Here is a 13,884-nt window from a genome sequence, read left to right as displayed (position 1 = left end):
AATCACTTGTCACTGTCACTAGGTCCATATTATTTCTTTATGCAACACTTACATTTGACCAAATTTTTTCATTATAAGGATAAGCAACCAAGAATTTGAATTTACTATTCAAAATTTCATCTTTGACTTTTACTTAACTAGTAGTAACTTTCTGAACCAGCAAATAACTATCAGCATTTCTAATGGGATTACTTATAAGCAATTTTGTGTGTCATATCACTGTGAAATTAGCTCTGACCTATTTTATGAGTTGTTTAAATTTTAGTAAAGTTGCTTCTATAAGTAACTCTGCTAAAATTTAAACAACTCATAAAGTAGGTTAGAGCTAATTTGACAGTAATGTGATACACGAGATTGCTTATAAGTACAAGCAACTTTGCTAAAATTTAAACAATCTATAAAATGGGACAGAACTGATTTGACAATGATGTGGCACAGAGCAACCCCATTGCAGATGCTCCAAGAGTCTTATTGCACCCCTTGGTGATAAAATCAACTGCTAAGGCCGTTATCTACCAGTCTTCCCATTAATTATTTTAACTATAGCCAAGACACCCTAAAAAAAAAACAAAACTATAGTCAAGACAGGTGCATTAATTTCAGTCATCACTTGAGGCGGGTGGATCACTGTATGCTGAAACAATAACTTATTTCTATTATGTCATAGGGAATCGAGTTACATCAAAACATAATTCTCAATCTGGTTTCAAAATAGAGGAACGTGAGACATTACTTCTCAGGCAATGGATAGTGCAACCATTGAAAAAATCAACTCCATAAATTCCCCTAGTAAAGAGTCACCTTAGCTAATTTTGTTTGTTTTGTTTAATGATTATGTTATTGATATGAAATATATTGATTTTGTTAATAATTATTTTTTATTAAAGAAAATGCTGATATTAAGATTGCTTATAAGTTACTTTAGTCATTAAAATTGGAAATTATTGTTACATTGGTCTCTAAAATTAAGAAAAAAAGTTAAATAAGTTCCTAAATTTAACTAGTATATGATATTTTAGTTCCTAAACATATATTCATATTATCACTTTAATCAATATATTTTTTTAAAAAAATTAACTAATGTGGCTATTTGCACTTTAAGAGACTAGTTTGACATTTTCTTAATTTCAAAGATTAATATGATGATATCTTTCAAATTCAATGACTTAAGCAATTGTTTATTCATTTGTTTACTTTCATCACTTTATTTTCATTTTCAAATAAAATAAAAAAATAAGAAAGAAATTACGTTAGTTAGATATTTTGATGTTCAATTTCAGAAGATGAATTCATTATTTTTGAAAATACTAAAATAAAAGAAAAGTCCTTTCTTAGCAATTTTGATATTTTTGTAACTTTTTTAATTTCAAGGTACTTTTCTCTTTCTTCGGAACTCATAGTTGCATTCCATTGATTCCAATAGCCAAATCTTGCACTCCATGGGACCAAAAGGTTCTCTCAAAGACCATGCATTCCTTACTACCTCTTCAAAACTTATCTCACTGTTAAAGAAATTTTAAAATAGTCTTTGATCAACATAATATAAAATGATTAGTAAGAAGAATGTTTAATAACATGGTGTAGTGTAAGCATTGTGGCAACTAGGCTGGGTCCAATTGAATTAAGTGGTGGAAACTCTTATGGAAAGAGATTCATCAACAATCCTATATTGCAAGATAGGAGGAAGAAGACATTCGTTAAATAAATTCAAATCACATAACAGAAATCATTCTGGAGACCAGAAAATGAAAACAAAACAATGGGACAAAATAAACTTATATTTTCTGAATCATGAAATTTAAACATGAAAATTATTTTTAAAAAATAAAAATAAAAAATATTTTCTTAAATCAAACAACACCTTATTTTTTATTAAAAAAGGAAATGATTATTAAAAACAGTTAATTAAAGTAGTTTTTGAAAACAAGTTACATAATTTATTTTCTTTCACCCTCTCATACAAAAGTATTCAAAGCCGAATAGTTCATTTCAATTAGTCAATAAAAAAACATATGGACGAAACTTCAATTAATTAAAGTAGCTTTTGATACGGCCATGAACACCAACTTTGTTTTTCTTTCCATTTCTTTAATGTGATTATAATTGTTCTGATTCACCGGTTTTCAACATAACTAAGCTAGACGATTGTTAGGGTGGACAAATTCAAGGACTAGAAAGTGAATATAGGGGTATTGTGGCCACCATTTTTGTTCATCACAATGTGGCTGCTGTTCCTTTCGCCGCAACACACAAATATGAAGGAGTTGAAATTTTGGCCATTGGTTCCTGCTCCCTCTAATAAATTCAAGGACAAAATGGATATTTCATTTTTTTATATATAACATAATTCTCAAATTTTCAAAAAATATATTGAAAGTAACATGTATCTAATCTCAACCACTAATTTATATATTTATATCCAACAGTTTAAACATTAGTATTTATGGGTGAATCATATTAAATTATAATCATATTTTCATAGTTCACTATTGAACCACATGCTTTATGGGCTGACTGTAGAAATTGCCACAAGACTAACATGCAAAATGAAGGAGATAATAATGCACAATTATACATGTTAGGAAATACTCTCTCTTATTCTTTCATAAACGTTTTGATACTATTTTTTTTTTTAATTCTCATTGTCACTTTTCTAAAATCAATGATTTATTAATTTTTATCTTTAATAATTAATCTGCATTTTTTGAATAATGTGTTTATTTATTTTCAGTGTACTTATTTGTTCTCCAACTACCTAAGTGCGACATATTTCCAACGTATAGGAGTACCTATTTGTTCCCTTCTATCTCTTTTTATTTTGATGCTCAGCTCCTATTCTTCTTATCTTCTTCCTTTTTTAAGATTGAAATATAAAAAATTTAAAAAAAAAATGGACAGCTATTTAAACATTCTGAAGGTAGTAAAAAGTCTTGATGGATTCAAAAAGAGTAAAAGACTCTATGAAACGAGTCCAAGACTCTTTAATTTTAGAAAGGGTAAAAGACTCCATGGATGGCACTGAAAAATCTGTAAATTTAGAACTGGTAGAAGACTTCATGAAAAGGGTTCAAGACTCTCCATATTTGGAAAGGGTAAAAGACTCACTTGATTCAGTATTAGTTAAAGATGATGAGGCAATATCATTCATTCATAATTTTTTTTTCTTTCCACAATATTCATTCAGGAATTAGGATACCCAAAAGACACAATTTACTTAGAAGTGTGATTAAATGGAGTAGGTTACAGTTCACATGTGCATTCCAACAATTAATGCATTAATTCATGGACTTCTCAAAAAGCGCATAACAACAATAAGTGTACACAAGTCAACAATCTCAAGGCTTGAATACAAAAAATAAAAAATAAAGGGTATAACAAGAAAGTAAGTAATAAATACTTTTAAAAACTAAAATATCAATCATTTTCTTAATTCTCGTGCATAAACCTTAAATGTCAAACAAAAAAAATGAAAGAGGTATTATTAAAAAAAGATTGAAAGAGAGTATTGTTTCGTTGTATTGGCCACTATCCTAAAAGTAAATTTTAGTGGACCTTCAATACAATCCAAAGTTCAATATGTTCTCCAAGATTTACATAGCATGTATTTAAATTTGGGTGAATTCTCTGAAGGACCAGTAATGCAAGTGGTGTATCTATGCACCATGAAAATTAACCGTAGATATAATAGTAAAATAATAAACTGTTAAGATATTTAATCAGTAAATTTTTTATGACTAAGATTTTGAAATTGCAGACTAGTCCTTTTATTTTTTTAATTTTGAAATTGCTCCTTCTCACCTCCCTCTTCTTCCTCTTCCTGGGCTTTGCTGCCTTCCTCCTCCTCCACCTCTTCCTCCTCGGCGGCACCTTCCACCTCCTGCGCTCCTGCCCCTCCTCCGCCCCCAATTCCTCCACCGCCTCCCCCCTCGCAAAATCAACAAGTTCCCTCGTTTCCGTCTCGCCAAGGGATCCCTTGGATGTGGCAAAAATGTGGTCCGTTGATTTTGAGCGGGAAGGGATCCCTTGACGAGACAGAAACGGGGGAGCTTGTTGATTTCGCGAGGGGGGAAGGCAGTGGAGGAATTGGGGGCGGCGGAGGGACAAGAGCGGAGGCAGTGGAAGGCACCGCCAAGGAGGAAGAGGTGGAGGAGGAGGAAGGCAGCGAAGCCCAAGAAGAGGGAGGTGAGAAGGAGCAATTTCAAAATTTGAAAAAAAAAGGACTTGTCAGCAATTTCAAAATCTTAATCATAAAAAATTTACTGATTAAATATCTCGACTATTTATTATTTTATTAATATATCTATGGTCAATTTTCATGGTACATAAATACATTACTTGCATTACCGGCCCTTCAAAGAATTCACCTTAAATTTGTGCTTTCAAGAGTAAAATAAGTTATTGCTTTCCAGATTAAAATAAGTTTTCACATCTAAAGGAACACACAAAAAAATGTTCATTATATATTATGTTAATAGTTTAATAATAATAATGTAATATGATAACTTTTAGAGTGGAAACGTCAAAGGAAAATCTTTAATCATACTATAATAAACAAATGAAGAAAATTTCCTTTTTCTCTAGTAATAGGAATTTCGCTGACAAATTTATTTTGTAGACAACTAATTATTTAATTTAGATTAAAAAGATGCCTCTACCTTACCCAAAATTTTATCTCTTTTATACATAAAAACATTTTCAATAAAGGTTTGTGTGGTTTCTTTTTCCCTGGTTCCCTGGTGGTTGGTCCAGTCCTACAAAGTAGGAATGTAGAAAAACATGTTTTAATCCTAAGTACACTTTCTTCCCGAGGCATAGAGTAGAATAGAAAAACAACATGTAGAAAAACAACCCTCCAACTCAAATGCTCTTTTGGGTCTTCAAAAAAAAAGAAACAACATTCTTTATTTATTTATTTTTTTTATCTGTTATTAAATTTCTTGTTTCATACTAGCCAGTGGCCAATAATAGCCTTATGGCAAACCGAACATATGAAGGTGCGTTAAGGATTGCAAATTTGTCTTCAAATCTTGCAATTTCAGTTGGATTGCATTTTGGGGTATTTCAACATTTTGTGAGGACCCCGTCCTCGTCCAATTTATGCTTCAATTTGCAGGTACTCATATATCTTGTATTCTTATAAGGTTACTTCACGTTAGACATATTAATTGTTACAATGCCATATCGATTTCGTCTTTCTTTGGTTTAGATTTTGTATTAATTTTCCATGAACGTGATTCTGTTAAGCAAGCTAAATAATACATTGATTTTGAATTTGGTCAAGCAATTTGTTGCATTGCATGTGATCATGTCTGGAATATACATTAAGATTTTGTTTCTCTATGCATCATACATATCACACATTTCTGTGTGTGCCGTGAATTGTGGACACGGAATGAATTATGAGAGGCAAGAAAAGGAATAGTAACATAACGTGTTGGAGGCTATGATGTTTCATGTTACTGCATCATATGTGTTTGAATCAATGTGGGGACTAGTCCCATTTAATTTTGTTTTATTAGAGGAAAAAGTGAAAGCACCATTTTCAGATGCATGGTCATGATTGATTAATTGGAAAAGGTAGGTATATTTCCTCTTCACAAAACTTTGACAAATTCAAATCCTTTCCTAGTATTGATTGGTTAGTTGTGATATCCCTGAAGCTTAAACAAACCATGATTTTGTTTTTTCCTTTTCACCAATCACCTCTTTTTTCTTTTTTTTTCTGATCCACAAGCAATCTAAGATTTGTTTCTATCTAGCCAAAATAACTAAATAAGTTGGGATTTCATTCTCTTTTTTATGCTTTTATTTGTGTGCATACTGCATAGACACTCAAACACAGATGTAGACCTCTGTCCTGAAATATGTTGTTTAATATGTAAAAACTAAGGGTTATACTGTTATACTGAACCTAATATACTGTATAATGTTTACTTTCAAATACAGTTGGACGGGGATAAAAGTTGTCAAGAGGTGCTTTTGACAGCTAACTTCCTCACAAAACATTTCCTGTCCAGGTAAGCAGATGCTCAACAAACCAAAACTCTTCATTTTTGGTGAACTATTATACTGTATTTAATCATTACAATGAGCTTGAATTACCTAAATTTGCTTTCTGATACATCTAATTGTTCACTATCATATCACATTATTGACAGGTTTGGTATGATAATATTAACATAGATAATGTAAAATTCCAATATCATTTCTTTTTAGTTCAATAAGATTATAAATTTTCATTTGAGTTGTTGTAATAGCAGTTTGATATACCATGAACCACGCTATATTTTTTAATTTTAACCGGAACTTAATAGACAAGCACAAGGGAAATAGAGCAAGCAAAAAGATAAAAGAAGAAACAAGGACTTTGACAGATTCTTCTTAAACCAGGAAAACAAGCAAAGTGACAAAAAGGATAGGTCAAAAAAACAAAATGTTGAGTCTCCGAAGAAATCAAATTCTCGCTCAATAGTTTTATCTTGGACATCTTCACCGAATCACAAAAGAAATATATCATGAAACCTTATATGTTGTAATTTCAAAATATACATTACATTATTTACATATACCTCTAGGATAATTAATGGACAATAAGAGAGTAGATTCTTGAAAGTTAAAGTTAGAACTTGCTTTATACTTCTCCAAAAAGGATTGGAAAATTTTAAATTTGTTGTACAAGTATCATTGCTCTTCCTAAGTGATGATACACATAATAATTCATACAACATCGTTTTTTTTGTAGTTATCTCTACTCTCTCTATCATATTATTTATTATATTTCAAACTTTTCTTTCCTTTAGTTGGACAAATATCATTTTTCTTCTTCTTAAAATATATCATATATGATAAGGACCAAGAAGCCTTATTCTCTCTTTCAAAGAAACCAAGAATGTGAATATTAAAAATGAAACTTTTGGTGAACATGCTTAATGTTCAGTTATTATTCTGAATATGAGTTTACATATCTCATTGATATGCACTTGCTTCAGCTACAATTCATATCTCATTTGCATGATGATGCAGATCCAGGGTATAAGAAGGAAAACTCAAAATGGAAAAAGGATCTGCTTGCAAAAGATGCATAACGTGCCTGTTGATAACATTTAGCATAGTGATCGCAATTGTGTTGGTAGCAGTGATATTAACATTGACAGTGTTCAAACCAAAACAACCTGTGACCTCGGTGGATGCCATAACGATTCAGGACATGAGCACAGGCATGGACTTGTTTAAAATGAGGATAGATCTGAACGTGACACTGGAAGTGGATGTTTCAGTGAAGAACCCAAACAAGTTCGGATTCAGATACTATGATGGCAACGCCAAACTAAACTATGGAGGAGAGTTGATAGGGGAAGCTCCTCTACCCAATGGAGAGATAGCACCTGAGGAGACTAAGGGAGTGAACTTCACACTCACTGTTATGGCTGATCGTTTGCTCTCCAATTCTCAGGTTACCAGGGATGCTGCATCGGGTTCATTACCCCTTAACGCTGTGGTCTCAATGACTGGTGAAGTCTTATTAGGCTTCATCAGGTTCCATTTGGGTTCAACAGCCTCTTGTGATTTCACTGTCATGCTTTCCAACAACACTGTTGTGGTCAATGAGTGCCTATACAAGACTAAGATTTGATTTTCAATAGCATCATAGCATGGAGTTTCAGAAATTATTAGATAGTCCTGAACTTTGTGGATTTTGATTAATCTCTACATGACAAGTAATCAATTGTAATTAATTTTTTCTTGTGAGTTGAAAATTTTAAATACATGTCATGTAGAAATTGATTAAGATCATAAATATACGATGATTCAAGGTCACTTAATAATTTCTTGTCTCAGAAAAAGAGAAAAGATTCAAAGAAAAACTGAGTCTATTATGTATTCTTTCAAAATCATTTCTTAGTAAATATATGAAAGTTCTCCCGATTTGGAGAATTTTAAACATGTTAATTAACCTCTCATGTGAATCATCTTCCATTACCCTTCATTTTCTTTTCAACCATTTCCCTCAACTTCCAAGTATGAGTTGGAGTGTGTATTTTACATAAGAGGAGGGTGATCTAGCTGTGCCAGAATTTAGCAATTTTACATAGATTAAATTTAATCGATATAAAAAGTTAATTTTACTCTATATACAATGTCAACTCTTACTAATGTAGAATTTCTTTTCTGTATTAGTGTTATCAGCTAATTTCATTTCCTGCAATGGAATGCTAGATAGAAATAAAAGAACTAGACCAGAGTGAAAAGATGAGATAAATAAATAAATGAAAAATATAGGTGAAATGATATTTTTAACCCTTCTATTTTTATCAATTCACAATTTTGATCTCTTTATTTTAAAATAGAGATATTTGATCTCTCTAAATTTAAAAATGAGAAATATTAATAATACACTCTTTAAAAAACTTTTTTATTAATTAAAATGTATTAAAAAATATAAAATTTGGTATGTATTATGCTTTATTATTTAATAACTCTTTTAATAAGTATTAAGTTTTAATATTTATAGATACTTAAGTGATGTAACATTTAGTAATATAATATTTAAAATTAAAAATATAAATAATATTTATTAATAAAATAAATATTACTTAGACTCATTAAAATATAAATAAATGAGAATATTTTGTATGTTATTTTTTAATTTTTATTTTTAAATATTACATTATTAAATAATAAGTTGCTTACGTGGTGATAAGTTATTAAAAAACATTAATATTCAATAATTAATTAACATAACTTATTGAAAAACATTAACATTCAATAATTAATTAACATAAAATTAATGATAAGACATTTTAAAAATATGAAAACTAAATATTTTTATTTTAAAATAAAAGAATCAAAATTACAAATTTATAAAAATAGAGAAACTGAACCTACAATTTATTTATAAAAAAAAAAAAAAAAAAGAAAAAAAAAGTGGATCATAAAGTTGAAACAAGAGTATTTGTTTTAAGAAAAATAAATAAGATTTTTAAAAAAAGAGAAACAGAAATAATAATAAAAAATATAATCAATTAATAGGAAAAAAACTAATCTTTATGTTCAATGATAATATGTTATGTGCAATATGCAATTGATTATATTTGTTATACTTTCGAGTTTCCACACAGTTTAGTGAGGAAAATAAAACACGTGGACAGACTCTTATTCCACCAACCAGAGCATTAATTCACTTACCTTGAAAACTATACATTGAAATTGGAGACCAGAGTATACGGTCACACTTTCAATAAATATTTTTTTTATTAAAATACTTGTATAATTTTTCATATTTTACTTTTTAATCTTTATAATTTAAAATAATTTTTTAATTCTTATATTTATTTTTTTAATCTTTTTTAGTTTATGTAGTTTAACATAAATTTTTTTAATCTCTATACACTTGCAATTTTTTAATTTTTTTTGGTCTCTATCGTTATTTTTTTTAAGTTTGACTTTTTTTAGAGATGCGACAGAGATATTAATTTAATTTTTTTTGGATCTTATGTCAAATTTATTTTATTAAAATTACACTAAATTAAGTTTTTTGACGTTTTGTATCTCTTTTACACTCTCACTCATGAAACCTATGATTGAAATACTTTTTATTTTCATAAAATTAAAAATCTCTATCATGCCAATATAAAACAAACAACATTATAAGAAAAAAAAATTAGCAATAAGGACTAAAAAATTGCAAGTATAAGAACTAAAATAATTTATCTTAAATTATAAAGACTAAAAGGATTAAAAAAGATATATATAAAAATTAAAAATGTCTATTTTAAATTATAGGGACTAAAAGATAAAATAAATAAAATTAAAAAGAAAAAAATTAACCATATTTTCTAACTTTTTAACTAACGTCTTAAATCATTATGAACTAACAAGTTTTTGGTCCAAGTGTTACTAAACTCAATCTTCTTATATAAGGTTTCATGTTTGAGTCATGTATATAGAAAAAAGTTCTTCGAGATGAGAGACACTACTAAAAGTATCGGTGAGATTTCCCGATAAAGATTAATTATTATTTTTTTATTTTAAATATTTGTTTTCACTATTTAATAAAAAAATTTGCACATCATTTTCTATTTTGAAAAATTTATACAAGAAACGGTGTTTCGTGTACAAATATTTGAAAACAATAAATTGAAACTTTTATAATTAAAAAGTAAATACTACTAAATAGAGAAAAGGAATACATTGGAGTCTTGATTAGTTGATTTAACCAAGTCTTGAAATTATTTATGAATTGAATTTATTTTTGTCCAAACACACTTAATAGTCCCATTTTAAAAGAGTACCTGGTTGACAGTTGAGACACGGCATGGCATGCCGACCATTAAGTAGAGTGTGCAACTCTACATACTATACTAATCAATACAACACATTAAATCGATTGGACCCCCACAACAGCCAACTACCCTTATGATAATCACATTATTAATATGGTTGGCAGCTCCTATTTAGCCCATTCATAGCCACCAAATCTCATTTCAAAGATCTAATTAATCACCACAACACACTTGCCCTTCTAGTTCCCTTGAGCCAACGATAATGTCTGAATCAGCACAAAAACAAGAGACCATGAAGCTGAAGGATGATCAGGAGCAAGTGGTGGTGATTTCACAGAAAAAACTCAGGACGAGAAGATTGTGCAAGATAGTCACAGGAGCAGTGCTGTTACACCTCATTGTGTTGCTCATAGTTGCAATCATCCTTGCCTTTACCTTGTTCAAGTCCAAGGATCCAAAGACCACCATTGTGTCAGCCAGTTTGGAGGGTATAGCACCTCGTGTCACACTTCCTGCAGTTGACATACAACTCAACATCACCCTTGATATCAAGATTCTGGTGGAGAACAAAAACCGTGTTAGCTTCAAACATGGAGTGGGGACTAGTCTCTTGATGTACCGAGGGAAACAAGTTGGAGATACTGACATAAAGCCTGGTTTGATTCCTTCAAGAGGTTCTGAAACACTCTCATGCAGACTCACCCTTGAGGCTGACAACCAAGGGCTAGCATCCAGCGTGGGTGATTTGGTTGGGGATTTGATGAAAGGAGAGCTTTCTCTGGACACAGTTACTAGGATTCCTGGGAGAGTTACCTTCCTTGGAATTATCAAGAAACATATTATTGCTAAGTCCAATTGCCAATTCAATGTCAGTATTTCTGCCTTGAAGATCACTAGCCAAGTTTGCAAGACCAAGGCCACGTTATGAATCATATACGAAGCAGATTTTTGTGTCATATATATACGGTCATGTTCATAGTTCATACTCTAGTTTCTCATGAGGGGTTTCTGAGACATGAATAATGATGTTGCATACTTGCATGCAGCACGCTTCTACATGTTAATTTTTTCATCTTTAGTATTACATGTATGCTTGTCTATTAGTCATTAGACGTTGGTTCCAGTTTTGTAAATATGAGAACACTATTTCCGGTAGAACTATTTATATGTTGTGCTAACTGACTTTGTCCTTTGAAATTTGTGATGCGATGCCGTGCAAAATCCCAAGATTCTCTTCACTGGAATTTTGATTCTTCATGCCATTCTATTATAAAACAATTAAAATTTCCCTAACCAGGTCAAACTTGGCTTCAATCTTCCTGTAACAACAATATTTTGATTAACTCAGTACTGAGTGGTCCTCAAGCGAAAGACATGTTGAAGTCTAAGAATTGTTTTTATAACTTCAGCAGAGACTGAAAATAATAGTTTCATTTTCAATTTTAGAAAGTTTTATTTCAATTATAGCCATATGATATGAAATTTCAGTCATGATTAAAAACTTGTACTATTATTCTCACGCGCCAAAGGTTTGTCTTTAGCAAGTAGGAGTTATTCGACACACAACGAGAATCACCATCAAGTTAAAAGTCAGAGGCAAACATTTACAGAGTATCTTCAATTTGTAAAGTCTGAACACAAACTAAGGGCTCTGAACAAAGGTAAAGAAATCATCTCAAATGGGTCCATATGGTATTTGGTTTTATCATTGCTCTTCCAATGGTCTTCTATTATCTTTTATTTGATGTTCTGTGTCTAGTGCTCTCAACTACACAATGAATCAGAACACTGTTTGGATTCTCTCCGTTTAGTTTTGACGATATAAAGGTTATTAAATGTTAATTATGAAAGTATTAATGTCCTTTATACACTTAAAAATTTTAATAATGGCATTAAAATTCTAAATTTTGTATATTTTGAAAACAAATTATTATGTGTTATTCTAACTCAATCTAATATTTTATATTTTCTTAAAAAATATAATTCTTTTAAAAAATTTGTATTATTAATATAATTTGAAGTAAATTACACTCACACTTCCTGTATTTTTTAAGATTGTACCTAATATTTTCCTGTTATTTGAATTTATAGTGAGATTTTTTAAAAGTTAAAAAAATGTTACACTGTCCTTCAACCCACGAATAATTTCAAATTTGTTAATATATTTATGTCATGTGACTTGTATATAAATTTTAATATTTTTCCCCCAAAGTGCTCCTTTTTAATGGTGGAGATGAGGGACATTTTTGAGAAAAAAAAATTATTAAAAATATGTGTAGGTCTATGGGTCAGGAAAAAAGTGTTAACATTTTATTTTTTAAAAGACTCATTGTAGCTGTAGGTTTAAATAAATGGAGGAGTGGTACAATTTCCAAAAATCACATGGAGTGAGAATGCAATTTATTCTATAACTTATTAATTTATCAAGTATTATTTTGACTAATAAGATAAAATATTTATATCGATATTTTTTATGCTAGAATATGTATTATATATATTGTAAAATAAATCTTAATTATTGGTATATGTTTATTTAATTATATTACTTTAACTATATAATGTTACATATGTTGCGACAATAAAATACGAATTCTGTTGCAAATATTATTGAGTCTTCGTCCAGTTAAAATCAAATTCAAGTTCACAAAATTAATCCGATGGAAATTTTGAGGAGGGAAATGGACCGGTAAAGCCATTCAGTTAACCCTACCTACCTCTACATTCGAATTAAACAAGAAAGTAAGAACTGAAGACCCGTAAAGTGAAACAATTTTGTATTTGCATGCCTTTAATGCATAATAGAAGAAAATTGGAGCAAATTTTCTTTACCAGTATACAAGATTATGTTTTGTATTCTGTTAGCGGAGATTATTCGTAGGGATGATTTGCTGAGTAAGATCAGCAAGTCTCCTTCACTGGGTACGCTTGTTGTTTTAAGGTGGGGTAGTCCTTGCAAAAGAGACTCCGATGCTAAAGTTAGTGTTTGTGGAAGTACGAGTCTCGTATAAATAATACACGTACCTTAGTGTGAATTAGGGTTTATCTGAACCTTGGACTCGATATCAGTTATGACTTAATTAAATAGTGGGCCGATATTATCTAGTATGTGTCCGAAGTCATTCCACCATGTGATGTCGAGCTCGAGCTCGGCATAACATTACGGATAGTAAATATAAAAATAAAAAAAATATATAAAAAAAACCCACCGAGTATAAGGTTTAGAACTCGACTTTTCACCTTAAATTTAATTTTTTGGAGAACATCTACCTATTACTCGGACCCACCACTATAGCGATTTTTAAATTTAAATATTCTTCATATTTATTTAGTTATATTTTTTGGGCTTGTATTTAGTGAGGATCTAGAACACGTTGTTGATTCGTAGATGTATGTCTGACATGAATCTACTTTTCTTTCAACTAGGAAGCCACCCATATGTGTAAATGACACAAGTGGCAATTCAACGTTGGCATATGAATTCAATAAATTGAGATGAATAGGTTGACTTGACCAACAACAAGAAGTGGAGAAGGCGAATTAAAGTGAAAGAGGCATTTTTGGTTTAATGTGTATTAGGGGTGAGCATTAAACCGACATCCGA

General features: G+C 30.3%; 2 protein-coding genes across 3 annotated transcripts; both read left to right on the top strand.

Moving 5' to 3' along the window:
* The first annotated feature begins 4,957 nt into the window (after positions 1-4,957).
* LOC109818435 (uncharacterized) lies at positions 4,958-8,131 on the top strand. Of its 2 annotated transcripts, none has more exons than XM_083072906.1 (3): positions 4,958-5,113; positions 5,947-6,017; positions 7,024-8,131. In XM_083072906.1, the coding sequence occupies exons 1-3, from the start codon at positions 4,973-4,975 to the stop codon at positions 7,034-7,036; spliced, it is 225 nt and encodes a 74-aa protein (XP_082929032.1). In that variant the 5' UTR covers positions 4,958-4,972; the 3' UTR covers positions 7,037-8,131. The 2 variants fall into 2 exon arrangements, with proteins under 2 accessions (XP_082929032.1, XP_020239489.1); XM_020383900.3 differs by having other exon boundaries at positions 4,979-5,113.
* Positions 8,132-10,455: 2,324 nt separating this feature from the next.
* Positions 10,456-11,461, top strand: LOC109818431 (uncharacterized). The gene has a single exon (XM_020383894.3). It carries the CDS (start codon positions 10,546-10,548, stop codon positions 11,209-11,211), a length of 666 nt encoding a protein of 221 aa, XP_020239483.1. The 5' UTR covers positions 10,456-10,545; the 3' UTR covers positions 11,212-11,461.
* Positions 11,462-13,884: the final 2,423 nt, after the last annotated feature.

Source organism: Cajanus cajan, chromosome 4 (genome assembly GCF_000230855.2).
Source record: "Cajanus cajan strain Asha chromosome 4, NIPB_CcT2T_4, whole genome shotgun sequence".
Lineage (NCBI taxonomy): Eukaryota > Viridiplantae > Streptophyta > Magnoliopsida > Fabales > Fabaceae > Cajanus > Cajanus cajan.
This window is presented reverse-complemented; position numbering and strand designations above follow the sequence as displayed.

Coding starts and splice junctions, on each gene's coding strand:
- LOC109818431 (XM_020383894.3), top strand. CDS start 10,546: ATGTCTGAATCAGCACAAAAACAAGAGACCATGAAGCTGAAGGATGAT.
- LOC109818435 (XM_020383900.3), top strand. CDS start 7,052: ATGGAAAAAGGATCTGCTTGCAAAAGATGCATAACGTGCCTGTTGATA.